Here is a 25,859-nt window from a genome sequence, read left to right as displayed (position 1 = left end):
AGGCTTATCTTTGTTGGCGTAAGTATGACAGACAAGACCAAATTCCTTTTTTTTTTTTTTTTTTCTTTTTTTTTTTTTTGCGTGGATTGTCCTTCAAAGGCACTGGTCTTTAATTTTTGTCCCTCAAATTGTTGGTCTTTAATTTTTGTCCTTCGCCTAAAAACTTATGGGTTCCAAGTTCAAACTCTCGTTCAGTCAAAATTAAAAAAAAAAAAAAAAAAAAAATCGCAAGGGAGAGTTTTGGATTCCAGCTATGCCTGAAGGCAAACTCTACCTTATAAGGCAAAGTTCGCATTAAAACTCTGCCTTAAGACAAACTCTGCGTTATAAGGTGACAAACTCTGTGTTATAAGGTAGAGTTTTGCAGGCAAATTCTACCTTGCGAATTATTTTTTAATTTTTGACTGAGTGGGGGTTTGAACCCGGAAACCATGAATTTTTAAGCAAAGGACAAAAATTAAAGACCAGCAATTTGAGGGATAAAAGTTAAAGACCACCCCCGAATAAGGCCAATCGTGCAAATTGCCCAACAAATTCCAGGTCAGCCCATGTATTCATAACCAGTAGAAAGTAGTCCATGTAACACAACTTACAAAAGTTGCCTACTAATTAATCAAATTAAGTAGGGACAATTTTTCTCCCTTGACCAACGGGTAGCAAGCTAGCAATATTAACATTTTTACTCGTCAAAACTAAACTTATAAATGCAAAACTAAACTTAATAAATGCAATACAACTTTAGGCACATGCAAGTGGGGACAAGTGGGGACAGATCCACCCTTTAGGGTGGGGTGGCATGGCACCCCTAAATTGAATTTTTTTTTTATATACCTATGTTGCAATTTGTTTAAAACTAAATTAAATATTCGATCCTGCCACCCCCGTCGCAAATTAGACGAAGGTACCATGGCTGACTGATAGACATAAGTTTGAATTTATCTTGAAAATTTTCCGACTCCCGTTTTTCTTTCTGCTTTTTAGTTCCTTTGAACCAGTCATTTCCCTTTTCAGCTCTCTCAATTTTCTATTTATATTTTTTTTCCTCTATTCTATTATTTTATCTGTGATCTCTAGCGAGAACACACAAAATAGAAACTTCAAAATCCCTTAAATTAAGCATTTTTGTTAATCTTAAATTTGTGAGTCTCAATAAGAATTTTGGATTGAGATCAAAATTCAACTTTTTTATAATTTATTTTGTTGGTTACTCCCTCCCTTCATGTTTACTTATTTATATTTGACTTGGGACACTCTGAATAAGCAATAAATAAAATGAAAAATGAATTGAAGTACTTAATAATATGGGTAAAAACAAATAGGTATAAAATGGTAAATTATGTCTTGAGTTTTCAAACTATACAACTTACAAGTAAAAGTGGACATCTATTATAGTGAATAAATAAAAATGGACGGAAAATCGTGCTTTTCTATAATTGTTAAATTCAAATTAAATCAATTTACTACTTAAATTGTGATGGAAATTTTGTAAGCATTGCTTAGAAAAAACATGAAATTTATGGTTTATTTTTTATAACTTATAGTTTATCTAATTCTACATTTACTTATGGGGTGTAATTTACCTATTGAAGAGTTTTTCTATAATTTTCATTGTTTTGATTGGTGTAATTCCCTTATTGAAGATGTTATTTTACTTGTGCAAGTTCATTTTTTAATATACATAAAAGACGTAAGTTCCGTGGTGAAAACGTTGATTTTACTTCTGTTGTTAATGGGTGTGATTCCTTCCTTAAGATGCTAATTATATTCGTTTCTTGATTTTAGAGATGTAATTTTCATATTTGCAAATCAAAAACAGCCTATTAAGTTGACCCGAAAACTCAAAAGAGATGGACCCGATCCAAATATACGTTCCTAACAAGATGTACACTGCAGAAAACTATAGCACCCGACACCTTCAAATCCTAGATCCGCCTCTGAGTGGGATGTTCTATTTTCTTTCTCGCTAAAAACTTCTAATTATATACAGGTCCAGGGGCATGCATGTCAACGTACTCATTATTTAATTTCTTGCTATAAAATTATTTTTATCATACTAGATGAAAGTATGATGAATCATTTAGTTAATTATATAGACTATCTGCACTTTCAAAACAAAACCTTCCGAGAACAAATCTCGAATCACTTAATAATATTTTGTGTTTTAATACATTTAATTAATGTTACGATTTGTTACAATATTGGTATATATTGCGGAGAAAGTTGAAACGACCCCCTTTGTCCTGTTAGAGCTCCTTAGAGCTAACTTGTTAATTAGCTCAACAATATCGGTTAAAAATAAAAATACTGCTACTTTTTACCATATAATTTTATATGTATAAGACCTCAGTTCCTCTATTTATTGAAGCAAGCTAAGGACACACGAGTTGTAAAATCTAGATAATAAATGCTACTCGACAAAACATACTATATGTAACAAATATATACATTCAATGAGATGTTGTCCAATCGAGTCAACAAAAACCGAACTCACTAGCTATTGATAACAGCCTCAAATAAATTATGGCGTAACGTAACGTAACGTTATGAGATGCAATCGGCATATTAATAGTGACAAAGATGATTTACTAGCATTAGACATTGGTCCATTTCACTATCCTTCAGCCTTCTGTGGTATATCGATCTGCATGGTCATGCATGAACATTATTGAGAGTCACATGTCAAGGTGGTGGGCAGATCTTGACACTTTGTCATACCTATTCTCCAATTAGTTTCTACCAATGTATGTGTACAAATGGTATTGGTCCAGAAGCAGTGGCGGAACCAGAATTTTCACCTAGGAGTTCAAAAAGATGAAGAAGTAAATACACGAAGAAGCCAAAGGGGTTCAACATCTACTATATATACATATAAAAAATAATTTTAATTTTGTATATATACTGTAATTTTTCGCCCTCCAAACCCCCTAGAGCCTACCTAACTCCGCTCCTGTTTAGAAGTAATATTGATGTGACTCCGATGGGCGACGTGTATATTTGGTTGTGCAAGAAAGTGATAGTACTGCCTCTGATTCATGTTTTTTGCCTTTTAAAGTTTTTTCAACTAGGATAAGATTATGTCTGAGTTACCCTTTCTATATGTTTGAAGTCTATTGGAAGTCGAATTGGGGTTGGAGGTGAAGGGGTGAGGTGTTGGACTTGGGTGTTGGAAGAAGACAATTAGTTAATGGGAAATGACATTTATAAAACTAGTTTTTTTTTTACTATCAATAGGGAAGTAATTTTGTTGATAATTGTTAAGGAATTTATTTTTTTAAGAAAATATTTTTACCAATCAAATATGAAAAAATTGAAAAAAAATATTCCAGGAAAAGATACACATATGTGCTTCAATTTCTTTTGTTTGAAATATTAAGGTTTATTCATGTGTTTTATACGTTGAGGCATGGATTTAATTTTAAAATTACATAAAATGAGAAGGAATGTTGAAGAAATCAGCAAAGAATCAATTTCACATTCTTATAGCAATAGCTAAAACTAGTTCTGCGTCTCTCATATGATCATATCTCAAACATAATATTCTGAAATTTGGACCTTTCAGAAAAAAGAAAAGAAAAACTTGCAAGAACCACACGAAAAAAAAAACTTGCAAGAGCCACGTGTCGTGAAAATAGGAACCGAATTATTAGAATTCATGGTTATTGTTACGTTTCATATCTTAGCTATAGATGCATGCATGTGGACAACTTATTTCTTTCTGCTAGAATCACTACAATAATGGCTATCAACTTGTTTCTCCGGTTTCTCTTCACCACTAATTTCTTAGCAGATACCGTTCGACCTGGCATGAAATGTGATTCACAAAATATTTTCCTCTTTTAAAATAATTTAATTTTTAATTTTTAATTTTTATAAAGCTATCTCTTAACTTAGATGTGATTCATCCAATATGGTTCCTAAACAATCAGCTTATATCAACCTTGTTGGGCTAAACAGTTCAAAGATGATTTTAATATGATGTGATATTGTTCGCTTTAGGCCAAGCTCGCATGGTTTTTCCCCAAAAGGCCTCATATCATTAAGAGCATCCAACTCTTTATAAATAGCTACTTTTTCTTTTCAACATGTCTGTGTGCCACCCACATTGAGAGTATTTACAGTCATCGAAGCCCAAGGTTGTGTATGCGTCTTCAAAGCTATGAGTAAATGTCCTAAACCGGCCCATAGACGAGCAAAGGCACTAAGTCAGGCCCCACGCCACACTCCGCCATCTTCATACTCGTCCCGCCAAATCATTGGCTCTGACACCATTTGTTGGGATAAAACGGCTCAAAGATACTCTTAACATGATTTGATATTATCCGCTTTGGGCCAGACCCGCACTGTTTTTCCCCAAAAGGTCTCACATCATTAATAATATCCAACTCTTTATAAGTAGCTACCTGTTCTTTTCAACTACCAATGTGGTACTTTATTTGTACACCCAATAACCATATAACAAATCAATAAGGAAACGAGTTACACTAAAATCTTTGGGCAAATGTAACAAGTACCTATGCCAACTTACAGTAAAGAGTTTAATTGTTAAACTAATAGTATGCATTTTTCACGCCACCACATGATTAAGATAATATAAAACAACAGGTAATTTTTTGATATAATTCTAATTAATCATTTAAAGTTATAGTAAATAACATGTTAAAATATATTAATAATATATTAATAGTATAAAATTTGTTTATTTTGTCAATGTTTATAATAACAGAAAATGGTTAAATATGTCCCTCTATTTTATTTTATTATTGAACTTAATCCCCCGTTATATTTTTTTGCCATAGATATTCCTACCGTCTGGTAAAGTTCTAAATATACCCTTAGTTTGACGGAGACGAGGAAGAACCAACCTAACTTTAAAATACCCGTACTCACCCCATAACCCGTCGGATTCCCCCACTCCAAATTAAAACACCCACCCGAAGTAAAAACCTCTCCCATCGGCAAAAATGGAGAAAATCTAATGCTCAACTTCCACGGGGAACGACCATCCAAACAGGGGGTTAATAAACACAAATGTTGCTGGAAAACAATCAAACATTCGGTCAATTCATCACTCGTTTGTTGCTACACATGAACAATGCGTTTCAACCGACATGACCAAAAAAATAAGAACAGCCACAGCCCATTCACCAAGGAACCCAACAACTCTTTTACTTGGAAATCTTGTTTAACGAAGCGAAAATCAGTAGTTAATCTAAGATCTTAGCTCAACAAAACAGGCCCAATCAACTTCAGTAGAATAATTTAGCACTTTGGACAATTTTTTTAAGAACCCAGCAATCGGAGTTCGAATTTTTTAATTTTACCTAGCTCTTTAAATCAATTGCTAGCACAATTCCAACACAAAAGAGCAGCTCCAAATAATCAAGCCAATTCGTAATTTCAAGCACCGAGTTCACCACAATTTTTCAGTTCTTGTTCTGTTACTCATTCGGTTACATGAGCAACAATGAGGTCACTCATTGCTCTTGTTCCTCTTCTATACAACAAACCCATTCCTTGAATGCATGTGCGAAGAAAATCAGTTTATGGGTTTTGAGATTTGAAGAAGAAGAAATTGGGTGTTTTTGATGTAAGGAATTTGTGGGTTTCTAAAGTTGAAAGGGTGAAAAGGAGAAGAGAGATGAAAGAATAAGAGGGGAAATGGGTCGGGTGGGTCTTGGGTTTTATTCGGATATGGGGTTTTTAGTTTGTTGATTGGGTTGTTTAATTAAAGGCTGCCACGTGGCGTTTCTGTTAGAATGAGGGGTATATTTAAAACTTTGATGGACGGTAGGTAAGGGTATGTAAGGTCAAACTAGCTAGACCTTATATTAATGGTTTCTCTTTTTATGAAATGGGAAAACTGATAATTAATCACATGAAAAATATTTTCACATGGATGATTAAGAATTTCTAAAAGTAAATAAATCCATATAAAAACACTAATTTTAAAGATAACATGGACGACAATTTTGAAGAGTATTTAATTAATGTGTTCGATCAACTTAACATTACGTCCCTTGCATTATAAGTAGGGCATGTGGACCTCCTTCTTTTGGGGTGGTCTTTAAATTTTGTCCCTCATAGTTGAAATCTTTAAATTTTGCCCTTCGGCTAAACCCTATGGGTTTCAGGTTCGAACCCCCACACAATCAAAATTTTAAAAAAAAATCGCAAGGCAGAGTTTAAATTTCGCTATGCCCCCACCGGCATACACTTGTGAAAGAATTACCAAAGTTGTGCCGGACCCGACATACTTATGCCTTATGGGCAGACTTGGCATAAGTATGCCGGGTTCGGCATAACTTTGCTAATTCCTTCACAAGTTTATGCCGGATCCGGCATAAAAGTTTGTCCATTAAAAGTATGCCCCCACCGGCATAAAATTGTTAAGGAATTACCAAACTTATGCCTTATGGGCAGACTTGGCATAAGTATGCCGGGTCCGGCAGAACTTTGGTAATTCGTTCACAAGTTTATGCCGGGTCCGGCATAAAAGTTTGCCCATTAAAAGTATGCCCCCACCGGCATAAACTTGTGAAGGAATTACCAAAGTTATGCCGGACCCGGCATACTTATGCCAAGTCTGCCCATAAGGCATAAGTATGCCGGGTCCGGCATAACTTTGATAATTCCTTCACAATTTTATGTCGGGTCCGGCATACACGTGACCCAAACCTTGCCTTGCAATTTTTTTTTTTTAATTTATGTTTGAGCGGGGGTTCGAACTCAGAAACTCATGATTTCTGCGTGAACGCTCAGAGTTGTAATGCGAAGGGCAAAAATTAAAGACCAATAATATGAGGGGCATAATTTAAAGACCACAAATATGAGGGGGCAAAATTTAAAGACCACCCCAAAAGAAGGGCAATCCGCGCAAAAAAATGTAATTTGTCTGTTCATTCATGATGGGTAGTTGATGCATGGGAGAAGAAAAAGGAAAATGAGAGGTGAAAATTGAATCGTGCATCTTAGGATATGGTCATATCTTAACTTTCACCAATTTTCCCAAAGTGACCTATGCATCAAACAGAATGTGATTACTGCATTTATTTGCCATAAATTTTCTCCATACTATTGAGACTTTCCCCAATAGGCATTTCCTCTAACCCTGCCATAAAAAAAGGCAAGGTTTTTGGCCTCCTTTTCCCTTGTCTCCGCCATATCCCTTTATACTTCAATGTTCCAAAATTTTCAAGAAAACAAAAAGGATTCCTTAATCCATACAACAACAATAACTACGCCTCTGTTCCAAATAGATTGGAATTGGCTATATAAATCCTCATTGAGCACGAGGAAATCTTGTTAGGCACAATGGCGATCATTCCACAACAATCGTAAGAAAATCCTCTCAGTTATATTGACAATATCTTCTCCAGGATGACTACCAAGAACGAGAAGAAAGGCAATATATTGATGCAAAGGTATGAGATTGGGAAATTGCTTGGCCAAGGGACATTTGCCAAAGTATACCATGCAAGAAATCTCAAAACTGGTCAAAGTGTTGCTATAAAGGTGATTGACAAAGAGAAGGTGATGAAGGTTGGCTTAATTGATCAAATCAAACGTGAAATCTCTGTCATGAGGCTAATCAAGCACCCAAATGTTGTCCAGCTTTATGAGGTTATGGCTAGCAAAACAAAAATCTATTTTGCCATGGAATATGTTAGAGGTGGTGAACTTTTCAACAAGGTTGCTAAAGGCAGGCTTAAAGAAGATGCTGCAAGAAAATACTTCCAACAATTAATAGCTGCAGTCGATTTCTGCCATAGCCGTGACGTCTATCACCGTGATCTCAAGCCCGAAAATCTCCTCCTTGACGAAGGTAATTAACATCAAATATTGCTTGACCATTTCGTCTAAAAGCTTAAACTGTTGGAAAGGTTGCATTTTTATCTATTAGTTATGTCGTTAACCCGTGCTTTTATTTACATAATTATGTTTTGAGCACATGGCGTTTTATTTACTTAATTATATCCTCAACACACATTTTTATTTACTTAATTATATTCTCATCAAAATGCAGTTTAATTTATTTACTTGATTATGTTTTCAACAGCTGGAAACTTGAAAGTTTCCGATTTCGGGCTTAGTGCATTGTTTGATTCCAAAAGGCAAGATGGTCTCCTCCACACAACATGTGGAACACCAGCCTATGTAGCTCCAGAGGTGATCAACAAGAGAGGTTATGATGGTGAAAAGGCAGACATTTGGTCATGTGGTGTCGTTTTATTCGTATTATTAGCAGGTTATTTGCCATTCCATGATCAAAACCTTATGGAAATGTACAAGAAAATAAGCAAAGGGGAATTCAAGTGTCCACAATGGTTCCATCCAGAGGTAAGAAAGCTACTCTCAAGGATTCTTGATCCAAATCCAAACTCAAGAATTACTTTAATTAAACTCATGGAGAATTATTGGTTCAAAAAAGGATTCAAACAAATCGATAAGACCCCGAATCCAGGGAAAGATCAACATGAATCGCCTCGTAGTGTTTTCGATATTGAGGACAATAATTCAGATGGAGAGGGACCTTCCAATGCAAAAAAAGATCAAGATTCAACAATAACAATGAAGCCTACTTGCTTAAATGCATTTGATATCATTTCTCTTTCTCCTGGTTTCGATCTATCTGGATTATTCGAGAAGGAGAGAGATAGAAGATCAGAGGCAAGATTCACAGCCAAAAAGCCAGCTTCTATTATTGTGTCGAAATTAGAGGAAATGGCTTCAAATGAGAGCTTTAATGTGCTGAAAAAAGATGGGACAGTGACAATGCAGAGTATTAAAGAAGGCAGAAAAGGGCAGCTAGCAATTGATGCAGAGATTTTCGAAATTACACCTTCATTTCATGTTGTGGAAGTGAGTAAAAAATCAGGTGACACAATGGAATACAAGAAATTCTTTGATCAGGGATTGAAGACTTCACTTAAAGATATTGTTTGGACATGGCAAGGTTGTGAGCAGCCACAGCAAGTTGAAAATCAAGAAAGAAATTGATCATCTTTTTGTTTGTTAAATGAAAGAAAAAAAAATCTTTTTTTTTCCTTTTTTTGGGAGGGGAGAGGGAGAAAGGGGTAATTGGCTTGCATATCTTGTACTATCTTGTATTTTCTTGTTTTTGATTGATTTAGATGTTTTTAAAGTTGGAAGGCAGCTGCTTCATTAGAGTATCTTGTACATTGTACAGATCTAATAGGGCTTACAGATCTGAATTGAATGCAAGAGAAAAAATGATGATGATGATGATGAAGCAAGTTATCCTTTGTATTAAATTTTCCTCTGTATTTTTACCAATTGATTTATAAATATTTTGAGAGAAATGAGATGTCTTGTCTATTTGGTTGTTGTGGTATTATCTAATCATTTTAAGGTGTATATCTAATAGTTGCGAACAGCATAATAAAGGGGTCATCTATGTCTTTCGCCTTGAATGAATAACACATACGTGTGAAATGAGTTCTCTGACTATCGAATATTCAAGAGCTATGTGTGCGTGTACTACAATCTAAACAAAGGCTATATTAATTTACAAAGAAGAGGTTATAGTTGTACAATAGATATAATGAAGTCTTCCTAGTTCCAGGTCTTCTCATGGTGGATTACTGTTTAATATCTTTGGGTGATCTAGTAGCAAAAGTATAGATTTTGTATATTGATGCTTAATATACATTTACTATACATATAACTTACATATAATATACGTACAATATACATAAAACATACATATCAGTGTATTGGATTTGTATATTTGGGCTATTGCCAGTAATCATGATTCGGCCGACGGTACATTTTAAGTAAGTTTCCCATCTTTGTTTTTGGTCTGGACTGGAGCATATTGGGCCACGGGAATAGCTAAATTGGGCTCCAACATTTGCAAGTATTGTCTATCATTTTTTTGTGCGGAGGTCCCTTCAAATGCACTGGTCTTTAATTTTTGCCCCTCAAATTGTTGGTCTCTAAATTTTTCCCTTCACCAAAAACTCCTAGGTTCTGAGTTCGAACCAACGCTTCAGTCAAGAATTTTAAAAAAATTAGCCAGGTAGAACTCGGATTCACAAAGCAGAGTTTCGCCAAGGGCCAAAACTCTACTTAAGATAGAGTTTGAAACTCTGCCTGAAGCAAGCAAAATTCTGCATGCAGGCCTAACTTTGGCCCAAATAGGCCTAAGTTTGCTATAAAACTCTGTCTTGAGATTTTATTTTATTTTTTGACTGAGTCGGGATTCGAACCCCAAACCTCATAATATTAGACGAAGGACAAAAATTAAAGACCACCAATTTGAGGGACAAAAATTAAAGATCACCCCAAAATAAGGTCATTCCTGCTAATTGCCCATTGTCTATTACTAGGAAGCTAATAATGTGCTTATCTAAAACAAAGCTGAGACAGCACAAAGACTTATTAATATTCAAGGGCCATCAGAAGAAGGTGACAAATAAGTAGATTACATCATTAACAAGAGCACTTGTTCAAAGTAAATAAACAGACGTATAAATTCCAGGAGCAGCCAAATTCAGCAATCACTTTCCAAATAAAAGTTGAGAAATTGTGCCCTTTCAGTAAACAACTACCACTAACATTTATTAAAAATTATACCCGCATAGTGATGAATGACATCAGAAAAGCTGGTCAACAAAGTTTAATTTGTGCACCAATGAAAGAAATACTCCACTAATTTAAAAACCAGAGAAATCTTTTAACAGAATAAGGGCCAGAAGTTCGTTAATTTACACAGTGTAACTCTATGCAGCATATGCAAGAAGCCAAGAAGTAAACATAGGAATTGACAAAGCTCAGTCCTTAGATCCCGGATCGTGCCCATCGTATTCTCATCATCAAAACATATTCACCTAGCGTTCGAGACGGATTTAGAATTTTAAATTTGAGTTCTGAATTTTAGGACATGACAATTTACTGGGTATGAAATAAATAATTTATACATATAAATTAAGTGAATTTCTTAACATAAATATATAGTTTGAATTAAAATTACTGAGTTATGCCAACATGTGACTTGTATTGTAGCTCCGCCTTTGCCTTTTCCTACTGCCCCTCCTACTCAAAGTGAACGACATGCAAGTTCATTTCTACTCTAACCTGAGAGTAGAAGCAAAGAAGAACGGATTTAACAGGTTCAATTATATTCAGTACTCATACTTTTACTCGATCTATAAATATAAGTAAAAAAAGAGTTATGCTTTGTTGAATATACGCAATTTCAACTCTTCTGGACCAATAACTATAAACCATACATGGATTCGAGCTCAATCCATTTGGATTCTCTAAAATAAAATGGCCATGTAACATAAATTTTGGGATAAAGAACCAATGAACATTTACGGGTGCGGAGCGTTTCAGCTCTTTTATGAATCTTACACGGCACAAATTTAGATTAAGCAGGCCTCAAAACGAGTATGAAAAGCAAAAGTAAAGAAATAGGTGTCTAATATGAGAGATCACCAACCATTACTAACAGGAGAACGAGAGTGCAAAAGATTCATGCTTCTAGAAGGAAAATTCAAAACAAATACCCCATGAAAATCAAATTAGCATAGCATATAGTACTAGGAGTGTTACATTTATAGTAATAATTAGTGGAAGAGTACCATATTTGAGAATTGTTTTTGGGCCATTATAGGAGGCAAAAATAAAAAAAAAAAATCAACACACTAATGATCTGATAGTATAAGATACGATATGGCCAGATTCGGCTGGAGATATTTTTGTTATTCGTCATGTAGATCTCCTTTTACAAATGTTCCAAAAAAATGACGCACCTTTACAAAATACTAAAGGTGAAAAAACAAATCAATTATTAGTAAAAATCAACGGTAGTACATAACATAGAACTAACGACAAACAAAACTGTTTGTCTCGTACTCCTAAGATAGTTGTTTGATTCACATGCTAATTATGTGCAAATTATAGTATAGGAATATTTTATACGATGCATCAAATAAGATCATTTGTCTCTAGATCTTATATTATTTATATATTGTTAATAAATGTAGTTTTATTCTATAATCTTTCGTATAAAATAATGAATAAATTCCAACAAAACTTTATATTGATATTAGTAATACAGCTTTTGATTTCAGTATTGAACTTCAAATAATTTATGTGTCATTTAATGCTTAAAACAAAATGATGCAGTATTTTTGTCACGCCCCGAACCTGGGCCTGGACGTAACACGGCACCCGGTGCCTGACTGCATGTGACCGAGCGAACCAACTGGCTGGCTGAATCAACATATGATATCAAAACATAACTGAATGTGGAAACAACTAAACACATGCTGATATACTAAAGGTCTGACTGAAATCATAATGCGGAAATACTTAGACAATCTGAAATATATCTGAAAGTAGCCAACATGGCTAAACCAAAAGAACTGAACGACTGAGTATAACTGTCTACAAGGCTAACATAACAAATATCTGACTGTCTGAACTGTGTCTATGAAGCCTCTAAGAATACTGAATAATAGAGTTGTCTATAAACTGAAATAACTGGATAGCTGACAACGCCCCGAAGGAATTTGGGGCTCACCAGTAGCTGATACGTGCACTCCTAAATAGCTGAGTCGTCAACCTGTATATCGTTGCGATGCAGGCCCCCAAGCAATAAAAAGGAACATCAACACATTTGAATTGTACTGGTATGTAAAGCAACTGAAGCAATAAAATACTGAAACTGAAACTGATAACTGTAACTGTAACTGTAATAGCAAGGAAGTAGAGATATGAATACTCCCTGCTATGTATCTGAATCATATGTATTATCTGTGTTTGTATATGTGGGGCCTCGGCCCAATAATAAATGCACGCTATGGCCTCGGCCTAGCAGTGCGTCAGTCAATAGCCTCGGCCATGTATACGTATACAAAAGACTATGCTGTGCCCTCGGGAAAAATCATATATGTATAATTATGGTTAATTAATAAGGACTGAGACCATAACAACAATGAACAATTCTTAACTGAAATAGACATGCTGGACTGAATTGAAAACACTGACTGTTTCTGAGCATACTGAATTTCTGGACTGAGACTCATGTGGTAACAATACATAAGTCTATAACGATTACGTGCTGAGTTCATGATATTCAAATTGATAACCATGAACGAATTCTGTAATTGCAACCCTAGAAGATAACAGTTCTACAACATATCATAAAACTAAGGCTAAACTGTATTCTGAGTCAAATTACTGACAAGTATGAAGAATGAGGCGTAGGGAGAATCATGAACATTCCCTAACGTAGATAGTTAGTCTCACATACCTTAATTCCAGCCTTTGAGCGTAATACAATGTTCGTCAATCCTTTCAACTTTGATCTATATCAATACAAGTCAAAGGGATTTTATGTTAGCAATAATATCCATGCTTTTAGTCATCTAAGCATTTTATCAAATACTTAGTGGGCATAAAGCTCCACAATCTCCATTAATGGTGATTTCTTCACCCAATTCTCATTCTATTATTTCTAGGTGATTCTACAATCTCAATTGGGTGTAATTAACATCATTCTCCATCACCCATATGATTATAACAATCTCAAGTCAATAATCTAAAACCCTACTATAGTTTGTGTAATTCTCTTTACTATTCTCCCAAGAACTCATCAATTCACTATTATGAATGATTAGAGTGTAGAAGCATTACCTTTTTGACGTTAAATCCTCTTGAATTCGAGTTCTAGGGTTTCCACGCCCAACAATAATGTTCCACTCACAACTCTATCGATTAGAAGGGTTTACTCAAGTTAGAAAGAGATTAGGGACTTGAATTCAATCTAGAATCGTGATAAACTTACCTTGTAGGGTTCTTGAGGCTTGGGACCTGTTCTCTCTAACTTTAGGGTGATTTTTCGTGACTGGGTGTGTTAGGGAAATAAACCCAAGCTTAAATATAACTTAAAACGCGAAATTCCGATTTTTGACCCGAAACCGGCCCTGTTATGCGATGGGCGCGCGACGCACATGCAGCGCACGACCATCTGCAGGTCAATATTCAGAGAGGGGGTTTTTGTGCGATCGGCACGCGCCCTCTCAACGGACCTGTGTTGGTTCTGCACAGTGTTCGGTAAAATGGACGTAACTTCTTGTACAGAGCTCCGTTTGGGCTCCACAATATACCGTTGAAAAGCTATTTTAAAGGGCTACAACTTTTATGTTTTAAATTTCCTCAAATTCCCAACGGAATTTCACGAAATCTGACTGGAAGGCAGACGTATCGAAAACTTAGCCGATTCTATAGAATTTTAAGTGCCTTACTATTAGCCATATTTAGACGATCATATCTCCTTGCTCAGACCTCTGATTGGCCTGCTCCTTATATCGTTAGAAAGGTATTTCTACGTACTACAACTTTCATTAAGGGTACTTTTCCAAATTCCCAACTAATCAAGGAGTTATGGCTGCCCGAAGTAGGCCTATCAACCATTTTCGCAAAACGTTCAATCCTTCAGTTTTTCCACTAGAACTCTAACGATACGGGGTGTTACAATTTTATGGAGATTGTAATTTAAAATACAGGATTTTTATAGTGAAAACCAATTGATGTACCTAGTTTTGAGTTTTTGTGAGATTGAATTTCCTTTTTCTACAAACCAAAGAAACCACCTAGTTGTCTAGCATATAACAAAATACTCGAGGGTTGTTTGGTTAGAGATCGGTAAAAAGGGATCCAAGAGCAAATCTTTTTTTTTTGGGGGGATGACAAGGAAACCGCAGCCGCACCCCAAAGGTAAATCCCGCAAACCACACAGGAGAGATAACCCGCACTAGGCAAGTCTCGTGCGACAAGCTCGACTCAGAAGGCAAATCACCTGTTGTCGTAGACAAGAGGATTCGAACTTGAGACCTCCATTATGCCATGCTCAACCAACTGAGCCTGCTTTTTTTCTGTAAACCACATATTTGATCTGATTTGATGAGAAACAAAAGCCAAACAGCTTTCTTTTATCTCCCAAATTTACAATACTAAATTAGAGAATTCTACGGTGCTCCATTAGATTCGCATATGACAAAACTAGATGCCAATATACCCACGTAAATAAAATATTGACCGGAAATAGATCCTTTTCATCTATTTTTGTAGAAATTTGGCAAGGGGACAATAGTTTGATAGCAACAGCAAGGACTAGTAGTAAAACTGCCGTCTCACAATACTAAACAAAGCTTTCAATCATTTACTACACAGTGGTCCAGAAATATTCTTTTTTTTGTATGGTCCAGAAACGTTATTACAAACTTCTTTTTATAATTTAATACCCGATTTTGACTATTCCTTATGCCATTTTCAAAATTCACTATTTTTTATTTCTCTGCATAAGTATGACATCAACTAACTACAATATGTAGAACGAACCAGAAGGCCTTTTTCTTACTACAACTACCAGTTCCATAGACAGACTACTAATATACAATTAGACTAGGAACCATGTTTTTCACTGGTAGGAATTGAACTGGTGAAATCTTGACACCGAAAATCAACTCATGACAATGTGCTAGGCCAACCAATGGCTTATTGGCATGCGTTTCTGCTCTTTGGTATTCAGGAATTCTCCGTTCTAGTGGAAGCAGCTTCCACCTGCCATTAGAAGTCGATGGTTTCCTACCAGACATTGAACAAACAAAAAATTATTATTGAACTGCATTTTCTGATAAATTAGAATATGAAATGACAGTCTAGTTTTGTTTGGCATCCCATGATATGATATATGATAACAAATCATTAGAACCTGCTGGCCAGTGCAATCACACAGATCTAGCAATAAGTGAAGACATTAAAGAACATAAAGAGAGATTTAAAAAAAAAAAAAAAACATCAATTATTTCTGCTAGAAAATAAATAGATCTAAGCTGCACCTTAAATATTTAAAAGGGCTTTGAGGGTTTTTAGGAGATAATAGTAGTTTAACACTTCATATATACTTCCAATATCTCCAGACAACAGAAAGTTGTATTTTTACAACTTCTTGCTCCATTTCATTTTACCCTTCTTTTGTCATTTTTGTGGCACTGCATATTCAGTTATGATCATATATGCAAGTATCACACCAATAATAAGTAGGCGTTTGGACATGCGATTTGAAACCATGGGATGAAATTCCAAATCATCCAAAAAGGCATGATTTGGGGTTTCAAACCATGTCCAAACGGCACATAGGAATAAATGTGCTTTGCTAAGGCAAAAGACCGACAGTAGCCATAAGAAGCAGAAGGTGCCAGATGAGTTGATTGCATCATCAACACTTTTAAGTGCTTTTACAAAGTACATTAACAGATGTGATATCAGCTTTTGGCCTATAACTAGATTATATAAAAAATTCATAAGTGGCCAAATTCAGGCAACCAGTTGCAAAAAAACAAATTTGAGCAATAACGTCTTTCAGTATCAACCACTAACAAATATTTAATTAATTATACCAGCATCATAGTGATGAATGACCTGGCCATAATAAGAAAACAATGTTTCGTTCTTTTATATGAGAAAGTTGGTCAACAATGTCCAATTGACTTTACCAAGAAAAGATATATAAAAACGGAAAGAACCAGAAAGTACTAGTCCTCCACTATTTTTAAAACCAACCATCAGGATACTCATTTTTAACATAATGAGGACCCAAACACCACTATGATACAGCATAACAGAATACTCAATATATGTAACAACAACTAACAAGTAAACATAAGAAGTGACAAAGATATGTCCTTAGATCCAGGATATTACATCATCAGCAAAAGATGATCCCATACTGGGTGAAACAAGAGGACTATCACTAATGAGAGACAATCACAACCCATTTTTTCTGTTAAAGTAAAATAAAATGAAATTTTATTACTACAGCATCCAGAAGGTGCTTCAAAAAGTTAGAACACGCTAGTCAAATTGAAAGCATACTCCTATGCGTGTATTCAGTTTCCAGCACATGAATAACTTCCAAAGGCCCCTTTCTCAATTAAATTTTTGCACCGCACAAAGTTTATACCTACTAAAAGCATAATTGCAGAATATGATTCTCTCTGAATACCTAACTCCCCATTAGACTAAAAAGCAAGCAATTTCTATCTATTGAAACTATCTGCACCTACGTCAGTGTACTAAGTGTTTGCCCTTAATGGAAACTAATTACTCCTGGGGAGCAAACTTTACCCAAACCCATTTTCCACCTACGATTTTACACGAGACTTTTTGGTTCTTTCCGGATCTGGTTTAATTCTAGCTAGAGCCACTCTTAGCATCAGAGCACAAGTTAACCCATGTTATTGGTAATTACTTTGTTCCATGTAATATGTGAGTCTTGTTCTCCCTGTACCCTTGAATTTTGACTATACATGTAGGCATTCTGTACAAGCATCGTTAAGCTTAAAGCAGTTTCCATCTATTGGAAAAGCAAAAAGCAGTGCTAACTATCAAAAGAAGCAACACTTGTGCTTCAGGTCTTAGAAAAAGGGGCAATACTATTAAGACAGTAAGGTGCGGACAAGCTCGAGGAAAATTATTTGAACACGACACCAACCAAGGGAGAACCAAGAGCTTGATTTTGTAAATCTACAACAGCCATCTTCATATATAGTGTCCTAAAAAGTTCACACAAATAAAACCTATCTGGACAAACTAATTTGAAAGAAAATCTAATTATTTCAGAACCCCTTTCAGTAAAAGCTCAACAGATGAAGTTTTGGCTGGAGGCAAAAGAATAGTCTTACCCTCCAATAGAGAGTTATAGTGGCAAAAGGAAGGGTTACCTCACTCAAATGTTATTACCTTAGTTGTTCCCTGTGCTCAGACATACCTACACCTATCAAAGGTTAAATCAAGCATTTGATTGCCTGGCTCTTTTGTAGCTATCAAAAACAGAACCCTTTTTTTTTTTTTGATTAAGCACCGGGTGTCCGGGTCTCTTTGAGCCCCGACTAATCCCGGGGGTGCACAGGCCCTCGGCAAGGAGTTTCCCGCAAGTGCACCACGGGTAATTCAGGGTTTTACCCCAGTCCGATGGCCCTCAGAAAAAAACAGAACCCTTTTTTCCTTCTTCACTGGAGAAGATCTACTGATGCAAGTATAATGAACAGAAAGGGAAACTCCACATTGACCAAGAAACTAGCAGGGAAAATAACAACTTAAATGAACAGTTAACGACAAGCAATCATCCAGTAAGGTTTTCCGGATTAAGTTTCGCAGATAACATCCACCAGAGAGTCTATAAGAGCCTTGACCCAAATTCCAATCATCAAGGTTCTATTGGCCTTCATCAACTTGGCAATACTCTTAAGAGAAGCAGATTACAGACCATTAATGATTCCCATTTCTAAAAGACCAACCCAGAAACGACAACCTAAACAAAATAAACCAAAAAACAAAAAAGAAAACCAAAGTGGTTGATAAACACTTGAACCTTATAATATGCCAGGAATTATTAATGAATTTCGAAGGACCTTCGTTCGCTTTATTTTCTCATTATAGTGTGAAAACCATATGCGCTGAGGGAAGGATGCGACAACTTTTGAGTCGTTAATCAAAAAAGGGCAGAACGGTGCAGGAAGCATCCCGCGTTCATGCAGGGTCGGAGGAACCCCAAAAGGGGTGTGATGTAGGCAGTCTAACTTGACTACAAGCATCAAATACTGATTACGTGGCTCAAACCCATGACCTATAGGTCACCCGGAGATAACTTCAGCGTTGCTCCAGGCTCCCCTTCGTTTGAGTAGTTAATCAAATATTGCCACAATCACTCTGCAAATGTATTGGCATAAAATTGTTCTTTATTTATAAATGCTACACAAAAGTAGGGGTCTGGTCTGCGTTCACCCAACCCATCCCAGAAACCACTTGCGGAACTATACTGGGTATGTTGTTGTTATTCATAAATGCTTCATGCAATACACCATTGGCAACTACCTGATAGTGATAGCTACACCTGCTTCTTATCCATACTAACTAGAGAAAGTTGCACGAAACAAAAGCACTGAAGCATATGCCATCCACAACCTATGGGACAGGAAAGCTGGCCTTATAAGATTGAGAAACTCAATCTACAACGTAGCACTTCCACAAGCTAGAGAATACTGCAGCCATCGATTTGCTCATAGGAATAGCATGCCAAGTTCTATAGTTAGTATCAGAATGATACTAGTAACAGAAAATAAAAGGAAATTGAGAAACGAGCCGATTTTGATACAACTGATGTGTTCCATTTTTTAGATAACTTTATATAACATCCACAACAAGAATAGAAATTACAAGATATGACAACCTTGGAACGTTAGCTAATAAAAGATGCAAGTGTAATGAATACAGAGTGCTACCTATACAAATGCACCTAAAGATATTAAAAAGAAAGAGAAAAGAGCTTACCCTTTTCCCTTCTCTCTATCTCTCTATTCAGTATCTGATGGCAAATGAGATGAGTCAACAGGATGGACGACTTCATGAGTTAAATTCTGTAACCCTGGCTTCAGTTCCCTGTTGTAAAACTCCTCGTACTCCACGCTATCTCCTCCTTTCTTCTTCACCTCAACAACTCTCAACGATGGCGTCAACTCAAATATCTCAGCTGCAACTGTCAACGGTCCCTTGGCACCCTCCTTAGACCCCTCCATACTCACTTTACAATCCTTCTTCCTTACTGCAAAGCTCACAACTTTAGCAATTTCCTCCAACTTGCTTATGATCTTGGGCACGGGAGCCCCCGATACAAACCTTGACCCGTCTCCTCCCTCCTCAAACAAACCGGACAAATCAAAGCCCCGGGAAAACGAAATGATATCAAATGCATTCAAGCTAGCAGGCCTCGGCAAACTAGCCGACCTCCTCTTTATCTCCACCTCAGATTCAGACTCTGATATATCAGACGAATAATCAACCCCGCCATATTCATCATCATTTATACTACACATCTTATCATCCTCAATGTAAAATTTGACATGTTTAAAACCCTTCTTGAACCACTTATTGTTCATAATCTCCTGAATAGTGATCCTCTTTTCAGGAATTATATGAAGGAGGTGCTTTAAAAACCGAGTTAATTCAGGCGAAAACCATCTAGGACATCTAAATTCACCCTTATATATCTTCTTATACATAGCCATAATATTCTGATCATGAAATGGTAAATACCCTGCCATTAACACAAAAAGTATCACCCCACATGACCAAATATCAACTTTAGCTGCATCATAACCCTTTCTACCTAGCACCTCCGGCGCCACATAAGCCGGGGTACCACAAAAAGTATGAAAAAGCCCATCTTGCTTAATCTGTTCCGAAATAGCACTAAGGCCAAAATCAGAAACTTTGACATTGCCATCTTCATCTAATAGAATATTTTCTGGTTTTAAATCCCTATGGTAAACACCACGGGCATGACAAAACGCGACAGCAGAGATTAACTGCTGGAAATATTTTCTAGCAACTTCTTCTTTAAGCCTGCCTTTGGCAACCTTGTTAAAGAGCTCACCACCTTTAACATACTCCATAACAAAGTAAATCTTGGCTTTCGTAGCCATAACTTCATGCAATTCAACAATGTTTGGATGCCTAACTCTTTTAAGAATAGAGATCTCACGTTTTATATGATCAATAAGACCAACTTTCAAGATCTTCTCTTTATCAATAACCTTAATTGCAACACTATCATTTGACTTAACATTCCTAGCCTGGTACACCTTAGCAAAAGTACCATGACCAAGTAATTTCCCAATTACATATCTACCCAATAAAAGCCCCTGATTTTCCTTTTTGCTTACACTTCTAGCCGGAGCTAAATTACTGCTAGTGCTTGTATCGCCGGCTGTAGCTGTGCCAGCCATTGATTCTTTAAAATCTAACCAAAATATGTAAAGTTCAAATTTTCCCCCAAAAAAGAACCAAATAAAATCAGATGGGGTGATTCAAAAGGCCAAAATATGAGATGGGTAGTTTGAACTTTGCCAAAAAAAAAAGGTAGTTTCAAGATTTGCTAGAAAAGGGTAAAGTTCAATTTTTTTTTTCAAAAATGACAAAATTAAATCAATGGGGTGATTCCAAATTGCAAAATATCAGATGAGTAGTTTCGAGATTTGCGAGGAAAGGGCTAAAATATTGAAAGGGTCGTTTCAAGATTTGAAAACAAGGGGAAAAGGGGAGGCTAAAATATCAATAAGGTTAGTTGAAAGTGGGCTTTATGAGGAGAAATTTGCCATTGAAATGGTGGGTTGTCGTGTAGTTGGAGATGTTGATGTTGTTTTCAGCTATTTTTAGGTACGTGTAAAAGGAAGGTGTATGGGAGCTGTAGGTATACAACTGTATCTATATATGTTGTGGGGTTAGGGTTAATTGGAGGTGCGTATAAGGATTATTTAACGTTGTGGAGAATCAACCAGCTGGAAATATCGTCAAGTTCATTGTCAATTGAGAAAAGGTTTATGTGTTTGTAAAGGAAAAAAATAAGATTAATACTCCCCCTCCATCCAAATTTAAGTGTTTTAGTTTGATTAGATATATGATTTAAAAAATATATAGAGATTTTTAAATCTTGTGCTCCTAAATGTGTATTATAAAATTGATGTTTGAATTGTTAGTTATTAAAAATAAAGAAAAATATCTTTTTAGTATAGTTTAAATAGGAAAGTAAGATACTTAGTAGCCGTTAGGCCATAAAAATTATTCACTTTTTTTCGGAAATTCTTTTTATTTTTTTTACTTTTAGGCGTTTGGCCATAAATATTCTACCAAAAACAAGAAAAACTTGTTTTTAAAAAAAAAATCACTTTTTTACACTACATTTCACCAAAAACTATAATTTTAAAAATTATGACCAAACACAACTCTAACTCCAACTTTAATTTCAAAAATTTCAAAAAAAATAAATTTATTTTTTATATTTATGGCTAAACGGCACCTTAAATTGAGACGATGAAAATGATAAAAGACTTCTCTTTTTCTTTACGTTTTAAGTCAACATAAATAAATGATGCTTGACTCACGTGATGTTCATGTGATTCTTCTTATACGTGGATGGAGTTTATTGGTTTGAAGATATATGGTGTGTGCTTCTTTGAAGGAAATTTCGCGATGGGATATTGGAATATTCCATATTTTTGGGTCCCAAAAATAGTTCTTTCTCCCTTTCCTTTTCTTTTCTTCTTTTTTGAAAGGAGTTTTATTCGTATTATTGAAGGCTTTTACACCCACAAGGTAATAATGTATGATCACGAGAGTTTGGTGAATTCTTGAGGTATTTGTTGTGCTATGAATAATATTTCAATATTTATAAATACTGAATTTAGTATTGCAATTATTGGTTTGGCCATTATTTTTGTAGATACTGAACAAGATTTGTTTGAAAATTATTTCCTGGTAATGATTTTATTACAATGTTTAACTCTTTACTTAAGTAAAATTTATATCCATAGTATGAATACCCTCTCTAAACTTCAACTTCAAATAATATTGTCCAATCATCTATTTAAAATGTTCAACTTTATATAAACATGATCAATTCTATTTTGCGCAGAGAAAATTCTACTCTTCATGATTAACGTTGTTTACCCGAATTTCGGTAACAATTAAATTTGTAAGTGAGGTATAGCATATGTGAATGAACTTTAATCTATTTGGTTGATATGAAATGTCTATGAATTTGTTTTGTAGTCATATATATACGCGTTTGTGTTGTGTGAATGTGTGCTATAATTGATGATTTATGCCAAATGAATATTTAGTAATATATTGAAAGGATAAGCAAAGCTAAGGAAGAACACCACAAAATCCGAACTAATATCTTTGAGAGAGAGCTTCTATATATTTGACTATTACAATTTTGAAATCTGAAAAAAAGCTAACCCCAAAAAGGGGAAGAATGTCCTCTATTTATAGATATGCCTTATGGGCCATGAGTACAATACAAAAGCCCTTATAAATAAAGAAACCCTACAAAATATAAGGTAGGACCGTATGGTCTGACACCCGTACGATCGTCAGTACAAATGGCAGAACGATTTCCTGACGCGTGGCAACCTCGCAACCGGTTAACCGGACCAACGGACACGTTGATTTTGGCTCGGCGTATCCGGACCAACGGACACACTTTTCTTGTCTCGGGTCAATTACATCCGGTACGATACCCCGGTGTGAAGAAAAGATCGAACATGCTCGTGCTCATTTGGACTTATCCTCGACTCCGGTCTCACCGATCACACATTGACCCGATTTTTACCGTATACAGATACTCCCCACACTTTCCGGATCGTAGTTTTACCGGAGCAACGGGAAGTGGATAAGTCCCAAAACCGGTAATTCCACAAGCTCGTTCTTATCTTCAAATTTGGCGGGAACCGTCATGTCACGTCCTTCTGACTTCGGCCACGTGTCTCGCCCCGAGTGGTCGGCCTCGGGAACTGCCTTAACCCACGTCGCTTCAAGTCACGTCCCATTAATTCTGGGACACGTGTCGCCTCTCGATTGGTCGTTCTCTGTAATCGCGACAGTGGACCGTCTATATAAGGCCCAAAGTTGCTCATTTTTCACTTTACATTTTCACTTCTCACTCTCTACTTTTTACTTCTTACCTCTTTGATTATAAGCCTCTTTGTTAACTTCTTCATTTGCTCTGAATCTTCAAGGTTTTTTGCAACAAGGTTCAAATTAAGTCTCCAATCCTTTTAATATTCCTCTTTCATTGTTTCGTTCTTGTCTTGAAACTTTCATCTGCCTCTTCAAATCTTCGAATCTTCATACCCACTCTTTCATCTTTAAAATGTCAGCCAACACCGATTTTGCTTCCCAGGACGTTCCCTCGGTTTCTTCTCCGGGCGCCGAGCCTGTTTCAAAACCCAAAGGTAAAACCTTTGTGGAACCGACTGCCCTGGACATAATACCGTCCAGACCCAATTACAACCATGAATTTGACGTTGAGAAGCCGGTACAAATTGCGGATAGGGGTTTCGACGTGAGGCAGTAAACTTCGTCAATTACAGAGGATCTCCTCCCTCGGGTCCGGGCCAATTGAGGATGGGATAAGCATCCGGTGCAAGTGTTCGCCCCCGGACCCGACGAGTCCATTACCGACTACAAAGAAGGGTTCTTGTACGTTTACACGTACCCATTCACGCTCAAACTCGATCCTCCAATGATCCGATTATTCTTGAGATGTGCCGGACGTACAATGTGTGCTTAGCCCAAATCGGGCCAATCATCTGGAGGATCGTGGCCTGCCTCCGCCTATTGTCTAACAATGCCAACAAGGAATTCACGTTGGCACACTTCATCCGATTGTATAGCCCCTAGATCTTCCGAGGAGGCGTGATAAAAGTCACCAAACGAGGTCAGAACCCGATTCTTTCCAAACTCGACGAGGATAGAGATCGAGGATGGTTGGAACGTTATGTCCGGTTTTGGACCGCAGACATTATTCCGGCTGATTATATGCCCTTTCCGGAAAAATGGAATAATAGCTGTAAGTTTCTCAATTGTCTTCCCTCTATAGTTGTTTTTCCTCTATACTTTGTCCAAATTTGCTCTCTTACAAGCATACGTGAATTTTATTTTATTTTTATAAACGAGGCATGGATACCTTCAGCTGTTCGAAACCTCCCGAGTGGATCGAGGCAATCATTAGCCAACACATTCACGGTGAACGGACATGGGCGGACCTGTCCCGTGGCTGGTGGGTTGCACAAAATCATGGTAATCTTTCCCTTGATTCGGTACTTATTGCATCCTCTAGTTTTGCTTTGTCTTTCTCTAACTCCTTTGGTATTCAGGCTTGCCCAAAGGCTCTGTGGAGCCACGACCCGAACTAATGGCTAAGCCTGCCACACCGGCTTCTGAATTTGATATGGCAGGATCATTCCGGCTCATTGCTGCAGTCAGAAAGAGGCAGAGAAAGCCCTCGACCAAAGGGCAGAAACAAAAGAAGAGGCCGAGAAGCGATGTTCGGACCTGAGGGATGAATTCGAACCCGATATTATTATTCGAAGAGTTGGTACGGACCCCTTCGTCGCTTCTGTTCCGGAGGAAGAAGCTACCACTCCGCCCTCGTCTACAGCTGAGGAAGGAACTGTCATTCTAGCCCCGAACACATGTGGGGAAGAAGATGTTCTTTTTCCGATTCGTCTAAGGTCCATTGAATTTATCGACATTTCAGGTAATGCTTTGCCCGAAGCGGCACCCTTGGTGAAGAAGCCTAGAAGATCTGGCCCATCTTCGGACACCGAAGCTGATCAAAGAGCTGAATCAGCCCCAGACAACGAGGCTATAATGGTTACCAGCCCACTTCCCGGTAGCGACCAAGCTACTACATCCGAGGCACCCGCATCTACCTAGTCTGCTGGAGCCGTTCCGGCTTCTCCTGCTCCTGCATCGAGGTCTGATAACCTGGATGACATGTTCTCGGATATCCTTCCTGCAAAGCCGCCGGGTTTGGCCATCTTCCTATTCCTCGGGCCACGAGGGCGGCTAGCCAGTCCAATGAAAGGGGTGCGAGGGACACCCTTATAGGTATTTTCCCGGCCCCCAGTGTAGAACCGAGAAGGACGATGTCGGTCGTGGTCACCGTCCCTGAGGATTGTAATTTTTTATCCCGCCCTGTGAGGGTTGCAAGTTATCTAAGGCCTCTTATTTTGGATTTGGATAAGAAGAAAATTGTCGGGGTTCCGTGGCAGTGTCTTATAAACGAAGGCATGCATGCAGGCAACCGGGTAAACTTTATGCTTGTCTGTCCATAATATTCATGTGCGATTTTCAACTCTTGTTTATTCTATTTCTTAACTCGATTTTCTTCTTCTTCTGCAGAGTGTTGTACTTGTTAATAAGGGCTTTGTCCGTGCCCAACACGAGGTCGATGACTTAAAGGGCCAGCTGGATGCTCG

At 36.9% G+C, this 25,859-nt stretch overlaps 2 protein-coding genes across 2 annotated transcripts; one reads left to right on the top strand and one right to left on the bottom strand.

Annotated features, from left to right (window-relative positions):
* The first annotated feature begins 6,913 nt into the window (after positions 1-6,913).
* Positions 6,914-9,320, top strand: LOC132623639 (CBL-interacting serine/threonine-protein kinase 20). Its single transcript, XM_060338422.1, has 2 exons — positions 6,914-7,822; positions 8,057-9,320. The coding sequence occupies exons 1-2, from the start codon at positions 7,378-7,380 to the stop codon at positions 8,995-8,997; spliced, it is 1,386 nt and encodes a 461-aa protein (XP_060194405.1). The 5' UTR covers positions 6,914-7,377; the 3' UTR covers positions 8,998-9,320.
* Positions 9,321-15,364: 6,044 nt separating this feature from the next.
* On the bottom strand, positions 15,365-21,291 carry LOC132625172 (CBL-interacting serine/threonine-protein kinase 12-like). The gene is made up of 2 exons (XM_060339990.1): positions 19,366-21,291; positions 15,365-15,618 (listed from the first exon to the last, which is right to left on the bottom strand). The coding sequence occupies exon 1, from the start codon at positions 20,817-20,819 to the stop codon at positions 19,389-19,391; it is 1,431 nt and encodes a 476-aa protein (XP_060195973.1). The 5' UTR covers positions 20,820-21,291; the 3' UTR covers positions 15,365-15,618; positions 19,366-19,388.
* Positions 21,292-25,859: the final 4,568 nt, after the last annotated feature.

Source organism: Lycium barbarum, chromosome 12 (genome assembly GCF_019175385.1).
Source record: "Lycium barbarum isolate Lr01 chromosome 12, ASM1917538v2, whole genome shotgun sequence".
In the NCBI taxonomy this organism is placed as follows: domain Eukaryota; kingdom Viridiplantae; phylum Streptophyta; class Magnoliopsida; order Solanales; family Solanaceae; genus Lycium; species Lycium barbarum.
This window is presented reverse-complemented; position numbering and strand designations above follow the sequence as displayed.

What these genes read in the sequence shown, in the direction of transcription:
- LOC132623639 (XM_060338422.1), top strand. Translation starts at nt 7,378, where the DNA reads ATGACTACCAAGAACGAGAAGAAAGGCAATATATTGATGCAAAGGTAT. An exon ending in AAATCTCCTCCTTGACGAAG is followed by an intron (nt 7,823 to 8,056) that starts GTAATTAACATC and finishes TGTTTTCAACAG; the next exon opens with CTGGAAACTTGAAAGTTTCC.
- LOC132625172 (XM_060339990.1), bottom strand. Translation starts at nt 20,819, where the DNA reads ATGGCTGGCACAGCTACAGCCGGCGATACAAGCACTAGCAGTAATTTA.